Source organism: Myotis daubentonii, chromosome 10 (genome assembly GCF_963259705.1).
Source record: "Myotis daubentonii chromosome 10, mMyoDau2.1, whole genome shotgun sequence".
Classification (NCBI taxonomy): Eukaryota; Metazoa; Chordata; class Mammalia; order Chiroptera; family Vespertilionidae; genus Myotis; species Myotis daubentonii.
This window is the reverse complement of record NC_081849.1, coordinates 33,627,117-33,640,482: the sequence shown is the minus strand read 5'-3', so window position 1 is coordinate 33,640,482 and position 13,366 is coordinate 33,627,117. Positions and strand designations below refer to the sequence as shown.

The window sequence follows — 13,366 nt, the reverse complement described above, 5'->3', positions numbered from 1 at the left end:
CCTTTCGTATAAGGGTATTATTCATTATTACTATGTCTTAACAGACCTAGACTTAGTCAATGAAATTTGGAAAATATATTTCATGTCTGTTGTGGAATCCTGCACTGTGCTAATTGGAAAATGAAAGTGTCAGAATTTAGGCCTACAGTGAGTCCCTACTGAATTGTCACAGTTTGCTTAGGTGCTCCCCAACACACACTCACACACTCACACTCACACTCACACACATTCACACACACACACACACACACACACACACACACACACTCACAGCAAAGAACACAAAGCACTCTTCCCTGTCACTTATGAGAATTTTGCTTTGTTAAGAGAACATGTGGAGGAAGAACACCAGAGTTCCTTGTTACCTTTGGATTTCAAAGACTCTTTGGCAGAAAGCACAAAGAGAGGAATAGTGATGATAAACACAATAAGCAGAAGAGCACTGAGCATAAGCTCCAACGTAGTAAAATCTTTCAGCTTCGTTCTTGCCATCTATAAAAGGAGAAAACAATTTTAGATTTGAAAAGGATTTTAAATTTCCTCTATTTATTTCATATATACAGCTAGTAAGTTTTCTTTAATGGAAAAGCCCAAATGTATTCCTAAGTAGATGAAAAAAAATCCCATGTACCCATTACATAGGACAAAATATTATCAACTCTCGGCCAATCTCATCTTCATTCCTACTTACTTCTCTCCCTAACCTTGCATTATTTTTAAGCAAATCTCAGATTTCATAACTTTTCATCTGAAAATGTTGACGCATATCTCTTAAATAAGAAATTTCACAGAAGACGAGAAAAATGATATCATACCTAAATTATTTTTAAAATAATCCCATAATCATGAACTATCTAGTCAATGTTGACATTTCCATCATTGTCTGATTTTTTAAAAAATATTTTATTGATTTCAGAGAGGGGAAGGGAGAGAGAGAGAGAGATAGAAACATCAATGGTTCATAGGTCAACTGTCAACCACTGAGCCACACTAGCTGAGCTAATAATTTTTTATAGTTTGTTTGTTGTACTCTCATAAGGATGCAAGTAAGATTTATATATTATAATTCATTTATATTTAAGTGTTTTGTAATCAATAGTGTTTGGTTTGTAGATTTTCCCACAATTTGGATTTTATCAATTGTATCCCCATGCATGCTAACATGTTTCTCTATAAACTATTAGATCTAGAGTTTTGACCATATATAGGTTTGAGTTTTTAGCAAGAATGGTGCATAGGTGGCATAGCATCTTTCAGGAGACATAAAATCTATCAGATTTTCTTTTCTTTATGTTAACAGCCACTGGTGAGCATTCCTTAGATCCATTATATCACTAGGAGTTGTGAAATAGTAGTGCTGGAATTCTATCACTCTTTATGAGAATTACTCCTCCCACACAGTCCATTACAGAAATTTCCTTCAGCACCTCCATCTTAGGACGTTGTCCTTTCTTAGGGATAGTTCTGATTCCAGACTGAGTTGTGGCCCTGACCTGCATCAGTAGCAAGTAATAGCAAGCCTCTCACTCACATCTGTCCTTCCCATGGTTTTCCCTGATATCACTGCCTTTAGCCCCTCCTTTCTCTGACCCTACTACTATCATTCTTTAAAAAGCTTGTCCTTTGCAGGTCAACATTCCATATTCTCTCTCAAACAATAACTAAAACATATCATTTGATCACTTGTGCCAAATTCCAACAGCATTTTTTTAAAAGATAACGTTTACTATCTTTGAAAGGGAAAACTTTGCATCTCCTGCCATTGGCTTATCTAAGATCTGAGAACCTCAGGAAAAGCTGTTTACCTAGGACAGTAATACCCTACATTGACTGCATTCTGTATTTGCAATGATACTGAGATAGAAGAATAGCCAAGCTTAAATTTTCCATTGTGCAGCTAACAGGACTGAGGTGCTTTAATGACACTTGCCCAAAGTTCAGGACAAGTCAGTGGGACAATTAGTGGCCCTGTCTCCCACCTTATGGATCTTCCTTATGATCTCACGGACTGTTAGGTAACGGCACATCTGTCTTTCATGTTTTGTGTGAGAATAAGAAATCATATAAAGCCATATTATAGTGCAAAAATGTGCCACTCACTGGGAAGTGAAACGGACAGCAAGTCTTAATCAATACACCACTCAGAATGAAGGGATAAAGTTCTCTTAGTGCCATAGAAGATCTTATATAGAAGAAGTAAATAAATCTATTGTCAAGTTGGGTGATGTAATGGAGTGATTTCTAAAATGAGTTTCATTGACTTGCTAGCTTCTTGTACCCCCTTAAGTTGTCTGTAGAATCAGACATAAAGAAGCATTTGAAGGAAATGGAGGGGAGAGAAGAGAGAAGTGTAAGAACAACTATGTGAATGGGGTCGTTGGTCTTGAAGCCTTACAAACTTTTAATGGCTTCATTACTTGTGATACAAAATGGTGTTATCTACAGTCAATTCTTTTTTATTTTTTGCTTTATTATATTTTAATAAATCTTTATTGTTCAGATTATTACAGATGTACTTCTTTTTTCCCCCCATAGCTCCCCTCCACCTGGTTCCCACCCCACCCCCATGCCCTTACTCCCCATCACTGTCCTTGTAGATAGGTGTAAGATTTTTGTCCAATCTCTTCCCACACCCCCCATACCCCCTTCCCCACCCGAGAATTGTCAGTCTACTCCCTTTCTATGCCCCTGATTCTATTATATTCACCAGTTTATTCTGTTCATCAGATTTTTTATTCACTTGATTTTTAGATTCACTTGTTAATAGATATGTATTTGTTGTCACTTTGTTGTTCATAATTTTTATCTTTACCTTTTTCTTCTTCTTACTCTTCTTAAAGAATACCCTTCAGCATTTCATATAACACTGGTTTGGTGGTGATGAACTCCTTTAGCTTTTCCTTATCTGTGAAGCTCTTTATCTGACCTTCAATTCTGAATGATAGCTTTGCTGGGTAGAGTAATCTTGGTTGTAGGTTCTTGCTATTCATCACTTTGAATATTTCTTGCCACTCCCTTCTGGCCTGCATAGTTTCTGTTGAGAAATCAGCTGACAATCGTATGGGTACTCCCTTGTAGGTAACTTTTTCTCTTGCTGCTTTTAAGATTCTCTTTTTGTCTTTTGCCCTTGGCATTTTAATTATGATGTGTCTTGGTGTGGTCCTCTTTGGATTCCTCTTGTTTGGGGTTCTCTGCACTTCCTGGACTTGTAAGTCCATTTCTTTCACCAGGTAGGGGAAGTTTTCTGTCATTATTTCTTCAAAAAGGTTTTCAATATCTTGCCCTCTCTCTCTTTCTGGTACCCCTATAATTCTGATGTTGGTACGCTTGAAGTTGTCCCAGAGGCTCCTTACACTATCTTCGTATTTTTGGATTCTTTTTTCTTTTTGCTTTTCCAGTTGGGTGATTTTTGTTTCTTTGTATTTCAAATCTTTGACTTGATTCTTGGGATCCTCTAGTCTACTGTTAAATCCCTATATATTATTCTTTTTTTTTTTATTGCTTAAAGTATTACAAAGGGTATTACATATGTGTCCATTCCCCCCCCCCCCCCCCCCGTATATTATTCTTTATTTCAGTCAGTGTATGGTTAATTTCTAATTGGTCCTTTTTCGTATCCTTGAGGGTCTCACTAAATTCCTCAGAGGTTTCTAGGAGATTCTTGAGTAACCTTATAACTATGGTTTTGAACTCTATATCCAATAGTTTGCTTTCCTCCATTTCCTTCATTTGTGATGTGTTTCTTTGTCTCCACATTTTGGCTGCTTCCCTGTGTAGATAGAGTGGACTTGTGTGCTAGGTGTCCTATAGGGCCCAGTGGCTCAGCCTCCCCAATCATCTGAAGTGGACACTCTTGGTGCACCCCTTTGTGGGCTGTGTGCACAGTCTTGTTGTAGTTAAGCCATGATTGCTATTGGTATCACTGGGAGGAATTGACCTCCAGGCCAATTGGCTGTGAGGACCAGCTGTTTCTACAATGGAAGAACTTCTGTGCTGGAGACACCCTTATGTGGCAGGACTTGCTTCAGTGGGGCTTTGGTGATCACTGAGTCTGCCCCTTGAGTGTGTTGCTTATGGATGTGAAGGGTTGTAATCTGGTATGGTCTCACATTGTCCACTGGGTACATTGGCTCTTGGATCTCCAAGGAGGTGCAAAGTCAGCCACTGCCTGAGGCCACCCAGCAGGAGGTATAGCGAGATCTGCAGATTCCTCCTTTTGTTTGGGGTTTGGAAGTGCCCAGATGAGGCCCAGCTATGAAGCAAGGCAGGCTGCTGCTGAGGAGCCTTGGGACTTCTTTTGGAAGCTTTGGAGCTCTCTGACCCAGCTGCAGTTTGTTAGGTTAGGCTGCGAAAGGATAGGCCATTCATATGCAAAAACCGCTGTGCACAGCTTGGGTGGGGTTGTAAATTGGGTGGGGCGGGGTCTCAGGGAATCACCAGGGCAGAGCAAACAGCAATGGCTGCCAGTCAGCCCTGCACTGGGGAGGTTCCCGCGTCTCTGTGTCTCCACGTCCCACACCCCCACACAGGAACAATGATGGCTGCGAGCACCTCTGAGAGAAAGCCACCCTCGTGTTCCTGTCCTGATGCCAGACAGTCCAGTTTCTCCCCATATGAGTCTGGGTCCCCAGAGTCTCGCCTGGAACTGGAGTTCAGAGCAATCGGGAGCTTGTATCTTCCTCCCAATTAAAAACAACAACAGTGCACCCAGTTGTTAGCCTGTTTCACCCACACCTCCACATCTCTGCACCTCCTACCGGTCTCAATGCGCTTTTTTCTTTCCTTCCAGTTGCAGAACTTCCACTCAACCAGCCCTCCTGTGGTTCTGGATGATATCTGTTCTGTCTTTTAGTTGTAGTTTTGATGTGGTTGTGAGAGGCAGTAATATAGGTGTTCACCTATGCTGCCACCTTGGTTCTCCTCTCCCCTCCACTACTATCTGAGAATCACTTTGGGAATTTTGAGTTCATCAATTTATTTAATAATATTGTATGATATTAGCCAATGGGGGGGAGTGGCCAGTGTAAATTGAGGACAATGAAATAAGAGATGAATATGAAGTAGGAGGCAGTAATAAGGAAAAATAAAATAACATATTTGGAAAGAGTAGTGGGGGAATGATTGTTCCTTTGTGAAAGTTTTCAACCCCATCAAAGCACCCCTCCCAACACCTCCAGTATTTCAATGCACCCTCTCTACTCCTGGCTCAGTTGTGACCAAGAATAAGTTTTCCTAAGGCTTTTTCCCCATTGATGTATCTACTTCCATAATTTACAACACCTCTCTTCTCTCTCAAATTGTGAGTTTCCAGGGTATTAGAGTTATACCTGCATATTTCTCTTAATTTTCTTCCTAATTACCTATTAACAGTATCTCAATACTTATTGACTGATAATATTTTATTTACCAATTAAACATTTACAAAATACCTACCTACTTCCTAATTATGGTATCCATGAAAGTATTTTAGAGAATAAAATGATGATGCCTGCCTTAAGTGAGCTTAAAGTCCAATACTATTATTTCCTTCTACCCAATAAAAGTGACATAAGTCAGAAAGAGTACTCTTCCTTGAGAACTAGATGACCTGAATTTTATTCCTCATTTTGCCAGATGACCTTGAGAAATTTATTTAAGGTTTCTGGTCCTCAGCTTTCTCATTTTCAAATTAAAGAGGTTGAACTGGAAGATCTATAGAATTCATATTAAAAGCTGGTATGAGTGAATCACACAAATTGCTTCCTTTTTTACTCCTCCAAGTCACAAAAGATTCCTGTGCCAAACATTTCATTACTATTTTCCTTCATCATATTCCCATGTTCTCCTTCTCAAAACATTGAACATGCTACCTACAGCATGAGAAGACCTGAACCGTCCCATTTCTTGCTGCAATGGCCAAAAGAATGTGCTTAATACTCTAGAATTTCAGCTTTCCTATCATGAAAGGAGAATTAATAATATCTACCATTACTATTGCCTATTGTCACTTTATTGTGAAAATCAAATAAAACCACTTTAAATAATAAAGTGTTGTGTGCCATTATCTTATTATGTACCGTAGAGAAGATAGTGGGCAATGGATAAAAAACAGCATGTTCCTAAGAAACTTGTCAATCCCACATTCTGTGAGTGTGGCACTGGACCTCACTCAGCACTTTTAAAGGGCAAATGCATATTCCTGGCTGCTATCCTCATGAACCTGTTCCCATATGAGGGCTCCTATCTGCTTAAGTGCTTTATGACTGCACGTGTCAGATGATTCATGTGTTATCTGAGTCACAGAACAAAAAGTTAGGAAGAAATAGGAGGAGCCTTGAACAGTCTTGCCCATTCAAGGTCCACTTTCTCCACCAACCCACCCCCTGATCCTCTCCCAGCCTGCCTGTAAATCACATCATTACTCAAAAAAAAAAAAAAAAACAAGACACACCTGTCCTAGCCAGTTTGGCTAAGTGGATAGAGTGTCAGCCTGTGGACTGAAGGGTCCCAGGTTCAATTCTGGTCAGGGCACATACCTGATTTGTGGGCTCGGTCCCCAGTAGGGGGCATGCAGGAGGCAACCGATCAAAGATTCTCATCATTGATGTTTCTCTCTCTCTCTCCCTTCCTCTCTGAAATCAATAAATATATATATTTTAAAAAGCAAACAAACACATCTTCTCCCTTCTTCCCTCAGGCTTTAATTCAAAGCTCCCCAACCTTATTGTTTGATATTTCCTTACAGCTTCATTCTCCACCTAGTCAATGTGTCCTCACACAACCTCCACATTCTTCTCAGCCTTGCTCAGTCCTTTGCCCAAGGAGTCAATGACAAGAGGATTTATTTCTCATGCCCTGGATGAGAAATTGCTGTTTGTCAATGGAATGCCCTCTTACCATAAGGGAAATGGGGCTGAACCCTTCTCAACAACAAGGATTGCCTTGTTTTTCCTAATATCAATAACCCAATTCTGTCTAATCTTTCTTACCTGCCCTGTCCTCAGTACCTCACCTTCTTATAAGATATCCCGTAATATTAACGTTGCATGTAAAATTCCATAGAGATTAATAATCTCCCCTGTCTGGTATAATTAAATTAGGTAATGAGATAAAGAGTGATCTGATGGTCATGCAAAAAGAGGAGGTATCAGAATGCCTATCAAAGTGACCATGTCTTTTCTCTTTGGTGGTTGCTAATAGTTGTGAGATAAGTGATTATTTAATTTTTTCCTTGTGTTCGTTAACACACTGTGTTAGACACTCTGAAGAAAAGGCACCCACACATTGCTAGCCAAATGGTAAACACCATATGCTCAATGAAGATTTGGCAGAAACTGCTAAAATTATTTCCATCCACAGTTTGGAATTCCATTTACAGAAATTTAGCCCATTAACATATATGGACATGTGGGAAGCAATGCATGTACATATAAAGGTTTTCATTGTAGCAGGACATGTAATACATGTAATAGCAAAAAATTAAAAATAGTATAAATATTCATAGAGAGAAAACAGAGTAAAATGTGCAATAAAATAAAATTTAATAATACCCAAAATTGTGATGTGGTGGTTTAAAAATAAAAAAGCCCACAAATTCTTTGATACTCCTCCCTTCAAGAGGTGGAGCCAAGCCCCCTCCCCACTCACTGAGAGTGGCTGAACTTAGAGGGTCACTTCCAACAAACAGAACATGGTGGAGGGGACGGAGTGGGACTCCCGAGACTCGATTATCAAAGGCATTGCAATTTCCTCCTCCTTCTTTCTCTTGGATCACTTCCTTGCTCCTTTTCTGGGGTTATTTCTTGGAGAAGCCAGGTGCCATGTCATAATAACACTCAAGGGGCTTATGGAAAGGTCCAACAGCTAGCAAGAAACGGAGGCCTTTAGCCATCAGCCACTTGAGTGAGGCCTCTCAGAAGTGGATCTGCCAGCCCCAGTCAAGCCTTCACATGATTGCAGCCCAGGCAACATCCTGGCTGCAACCTCATAGGAGACCTGGACCCAGAACCACCTACCTAAGCTGTATTCTTAAGCCATAGAAACTGTGAGATAATAAATACTTATTGCTTCAAACTGTTAAATTTTGGGGTAATTTGTTACTCAGCAATAGATAATTAACATGGATGGGTCAATATGACTTCTGAATAATATATCAATTGCATTTAAAAGTATCTGTTTGCCTCTTATTAAAAGTCCTTTTGTATCATATATTCAAATGTGGTTACCTGCTCTATGGTGCAATCATAATTATTTCCAGCTATAAAAGAGAAACACTTCCTTAGCCTTCAAAAAAATAAATAAAGCCCTCAGCAGCATCTTCTGATTGACCTTCCTTTCCAAATTACAAGGATACAATTTAGGAAAAATCAAGATCAAGAAAAATGGCAAAATAGAATAGGAAGTCATTTAAATAGCAAGCCTTAATTGTCATCAATCTGTGAATTTCTATTTCATATAACAAACACAAATTGTGCAAATTTAATGACAATGATAATCACAGCTAATGATGTCTGTGTGACTGTGGGAAGAAATTTCTGAATTTGTTGCATGCAATCCTCATAACTCCCCAAGCTAGTTACGGCCACTAGCCCTGCTTTCAAAGGAGGGGGAATTAAGCTTCAGAAATGTCAGATCACTTGTCTGATGCCACAGAGCTGATAAGGAACAAAGCCACAACTTGAACACCTGCCCTGTGACTCCACAGCCAGACTCTTAACCATTACTCCTTGTTCTTTGCTATCATGTCCCCACTGTATACAAGCTAACATTTTTGTGAGATGTGGTTTTATCAAATAATGTCTGGATCATTAGCCAAGTACTTAGAATGTGTGGTGTACTATGCGAAGCACTTACGTGCATTATTTCACTTCATCTTCATAACCACCAGCCAGGACTGCTATTATCTCTGCTTATAAATAAGTTAAGTGAACCTGACGGAGGCTAGATCGACTAGGTCTAGACCTCAGAACCAGGCTTCAAACCAAGCAATCTAAATCCACTGCCAACTTGCACAGTGCGATGCAAATGCAGAAAATCTATATATTCATAAATAATTAGAGCTTCAATTAAGAGGAGGTAGAATAGAAAGATGCCTAAGTCCTTCCAAAGACAACCGTTTAGTTAGAAGGCTTATGGAAAGAGAAGGAAACAAAACTCCTGCAACATTTGTCTCCATCACACCTGGGGGATTTAGAAGTGGATCTGTAAGCATCTAGTATACTTCAGGTGTGGCCACAGGCCTGTTTTAAATTATCTGCAAGGCCAAGGAGAATGAGCTGCTGACACACCACATTACTCATTGGGTTATCAATGCTATGTCTTTGGTGGGATGGGAGATCTCACTGAAGTTTACTTATTCATGCATCAATTATTTATTAAGCTTCTACAATGTGACAAGCACTCTTCCAGAAATTGGTTATACAACAACAACAAACAAAAAAACAGATAAAAATTATTGTGTTCTTTTGGGTACCCAAAAGAAACAGTAAATCAAATAAATATACAACAAGCTAGCCTGTGATAAATGGTACAGAGAAAAAGAAAGTGGGGGTGGGGGAGGTGAGGAATATGTAGATGAGGGTTGCAATTTTTTAAAAATATAGTTTTTATTGATTTCAGAGAGGAAGGGAAAGGGAGAGAGAGATACAAACATCAATGATGAGAGAGACTCATTGATTGGCTGTCCCCTGAATGCCCCCTATTGGGAATCTACCCCGCAACTCAGGCATGTGCTCTGACTGGGAATCAAACCCGGGACCTCTGGGTCCATAGGACGACGCTCAATCCATTGAGCCACCATAGCCGGGCGAGGGTTGCAATTTTAATTAGACTGTCAGGGGAAATCTTATGGTAAAGGTGCAAATTATTTTTGTACATAAATTGTACAGACTCCGATAGTAATATTTTCCTCTTGGATTAAAGCAGTTATATGAATAATCGCCAAGCCTCATTTTCCTGGTACTGTTGTAACTATTTTTAGGCAAAGTAGATAGGTAACCCAGGTGGGGGCCCAGTTTATTGAAAGGGCCAGGTAAATTTATTAGGAGAAACTGGATAATGGACTGGAGAAACTGGATAATAGACTCTGGTCTTTCCTGGATTACAGCAGTATCTGATTCATGCATTTTCTAAGCCTTTCTTTTAAAAATCTTCAGTAACACAAGATAAGAGTTTTGTAGAAAAGTGATGGTTAGTTTTACAGAAACTGAGAATAACTGGCAAAGAGGACCCCAGCAAGTCATGGCTAGTTCTCCAAAACCCGGGGTACAATTTACTTGGTTGGCCCATTGTCTCCGGCTACTTAGAGAATAGGAGGGAAAGAGTGGCTAGCTAAGGGCCTTCTTTTTCCAAGTCTGGTCACATCCAAGTGCAGGGATCTGAAAGCTAGCTCTGAACCTACATAGCTGTAGGACCTTGGAAAAACTGCTTAAGCCCCTAGGGCCTCAGTTTCTCCTTCTGCGCCGCAAAGGGCATCATCTCTAGAAGACAGCTGTGACCTCCTGTGACCCCAGCACCAGGTGTGCCAGGGCTTATCTTCCTCATCACATTCAGCGGTTGCCTGCTGCGCCCATTTTAAATGAACATTGTATTCTTCTAACTCCATCTGCCCATTAGTGTTCCATGCTGATGGAGCAGTTTGTAAAGTTAGTGCCTTTATCAGCTCACCGAAGCTCATTTGTGAGAGAATGCCAGAAAAAAAATCACTGGCATCTTGGGTAAGTGTGAGTGAAATAATGATGAGCTATCTTAAAAGTAGGGGTAGGGGACAGGATGTCCTTCCATTTCATTCCGTCCCTGATAGCACCTTGGCCGGACCCAGCACAACAAACCAAAGGCCCTGCCCTCTCTCGCCCTCCCAGCCCACCACACATACACTCACTGACACAGGACACCAGACAGCTTGGAGATCAGGAGGTCCCTTCAGTTCAGATCCTACACCAGGAACCTAATGGGAGCCTATTCTAGTGAGACCTATGGCTTTGACCTGGGCCTCCCTCTTTTTCCCCAATAGTAATTCTTCCTCCCCTACTCAGTGGCCAATTAGAAGTGCCCACATGTGTCTAGCTAGACTCTGTCAACTAATTTTAAAGTTTATATCAGAGAGGGATCAGCAATAACCCATTACCTTCCCACAGTCCCCTCGGTGCTGCTGTTCCGTTTCATACATGCCTGCCAGTCCAGATACTGCCTCTTACACTCATGCCCTCCTTCTACATGAAATCTCTCACATTCCCCACTGCACACTGCACACCAGTGGGTGCAAACATCCCAATATTTCACATGCATACCCTTGGGCTCTTCCCTATAGCAATCCTTTATTTGAGCAATAAAGGCACAAAACTCACAGGGACATAGATTTCTCAAGTTCCTGACTGTGATGAATTCGCCAATTGCCACTCCTCAATCACAATCCTACATCCTTATAAAAGGAACTTCCCAAGTGCTCTAATCTAACTCCCAAATTTTAACTGCTTTCCCTCACTTCCCCCACCATCTGCCCAATCAGAAAGAATTTCTAACAGCTACCTCCCCCCCACCCCCCGAATATTAAACCATTCATCACAACACACACACACACACACACACACACACAAAACAAAACAACAATAAAAATCCAACACAGGTTTAGCTAAAACAGAGCTTGTAGACTCAGCCTGGGTCCAGAGGAACACACTCATACAGGGGTGCACGCATGCAGACACGGACACCCCCAAGAAAAAAGATGAGTGAGTTGAATTCTGTTTTACGTATCTGTGTGTGTAATTTTGAGACTTGTGGTGTATTTTTTGATCAATGTTTAACAAATTAACAAGGGCATTTTGACTAAAGCAGATCAACGCGAGTCCACACACACACATACACATCTACAGCCACAGTGAGCAGTTTACCAACGTACCTCGTCACCGCCCAGCGCAGCTCCTGCTCCGTCTGAAGGGTGACCTGGCAATAACCGCAGAGGCGCACACAGTCCACGGAGAGCAACCTCAGCCCTGGTAACTGGTCACTGTGCTGGTTAATGGGTTTCAGATGCAAATGACTGCACAGCTTTCATTCCCGGGATCAGATTTACTAGTTAATTAGTAATCATAGTCCAGCCCTGGGAGAACATCCCTGAGGGCTTGGAGTGAGCTGTGGCCACCTGACTCCCCTCCAGCCCTCTGGGCACTGAATGCTATTCAGCTGGGAGGGCACTCCATGTGCCTCCTGAAAGAGCACAGACTGACTCAATGTGCAGACAGATGATAAAAGGCAAAATATAAATGACACCGGTGTCCTAATGAGCCCCCCCTCCCTCCATCCCCGCCCCCCCCCCCCCCGTCTCTCAGGGACCCCTAAGCTCCCAGAAACCCAGTGACACTGAGTCATGCAATCAGCTGATTTGTGGTTTAAAGGAAATACTTTCGAAAATGTTTGAAAACAGTGTCTTTTTTCCTTGCCTCTGTGGAGGTGTCTTTTGGCTTTGCTCTGCGTGGAGGACTGTTGGCAGCCTGGTGGAGGCTGGTGGAGAGGCCCACTCCGCAGCAAAGCCCACCTGGGCCGTTCATTCGGTATTACCGCAAAGGCTCAGCAAGTCTAGCTCCTTATTTCACAGATGAGGAAGCCAGGACCCAAGAATTTCGTGAGGTTTGCATGAGTGTAGAGACTAAAAGGTCCAATCTCAAGTGAGGCGGAGCTGAATTCAAAGGCCAGTCCTGCTTACCAGCTGGGGCAGCAGAGCCAAAGAAGCAGCAGTTTCCTCAAGTTCATGACCATAAAAATCGTTACCTATCCAGTTACATCGTAAAGATTAAACAAAATAATGCAAGTGAAAGACTTGGTTTTACATAATAACTACTCAGTAAGTGTCAGTGATAATAATAGTTATTGTTAGGCATCTGCCACAGCTGTGAATGGACTCCCACCCCAAGGCACCTCAACTATGACACTATTTCCTTCTCTGCTAAGTCAGTATTCCCCAGGCGGTAGGTACTCATCAATGTCTCATAAAGAAAACCTCTCTAGCACCTTCATTGTGCAGGGCTCAGTACTACCCACACCTGTGATGCTGCCTGGCTGAAGCAGGTTAAAAGTTTAGCCCCTGGCTTTAAAAGAGAGATGATTCAGGCCGGACCAGCGAACAAGGTATGCGGTGCCTAAAGTGAGTGGTTTGCTGTCCTGGTGACCCGGCCTTCCCTGGGCGGGAGGATGACCCCGGCAAATGTGAGAATCAGTAATGTGATGACAAAGCCGCCCGTCCCCATTCCTTACTCAGATCTCATGATCCCATATCTGGGTCATGCATCGCTGCTTCTCCACTTCTACCCCTGGGAACACAACAATAGCCTCTCACTAAACATCAGTCAATTCAACATATAGTTATTATATGTGTACTATACACAAGGTGCTA

The 13,366-nt window shown here is 41.6% G+C and overlaps 1 protein-coding gene across 1 annotated transcript in view; it reads right to left on the bottom strand.

Moving 5' to 3' along the window:
* The window catches only part of MGAM (maltase-glucoamylase), a 77,348-nt gene extending 65,332 nt beyond the window's left edge, over positions 1–12,016 (bottom strand). Inside the window, exons 1-2 of the mRNA XM_059712021.1 lie at positions 11,876–12,016; positions 366–492 (exon numbers count right to left, since the gene is read on the bottom strand). Of these exons, the coding sequence (XP_059568004.1) occupies positions 366–492 (127 nt within the window). The 5' untranslated portion in view covers positions 11,876–12,016. The remainder of the gene's footprint in view (positions 1–365; positions 493–11,875) is intronic.
* Between the last annotated feature and the right edge of the window lie 1,350 nt (positions 12,017–13,366).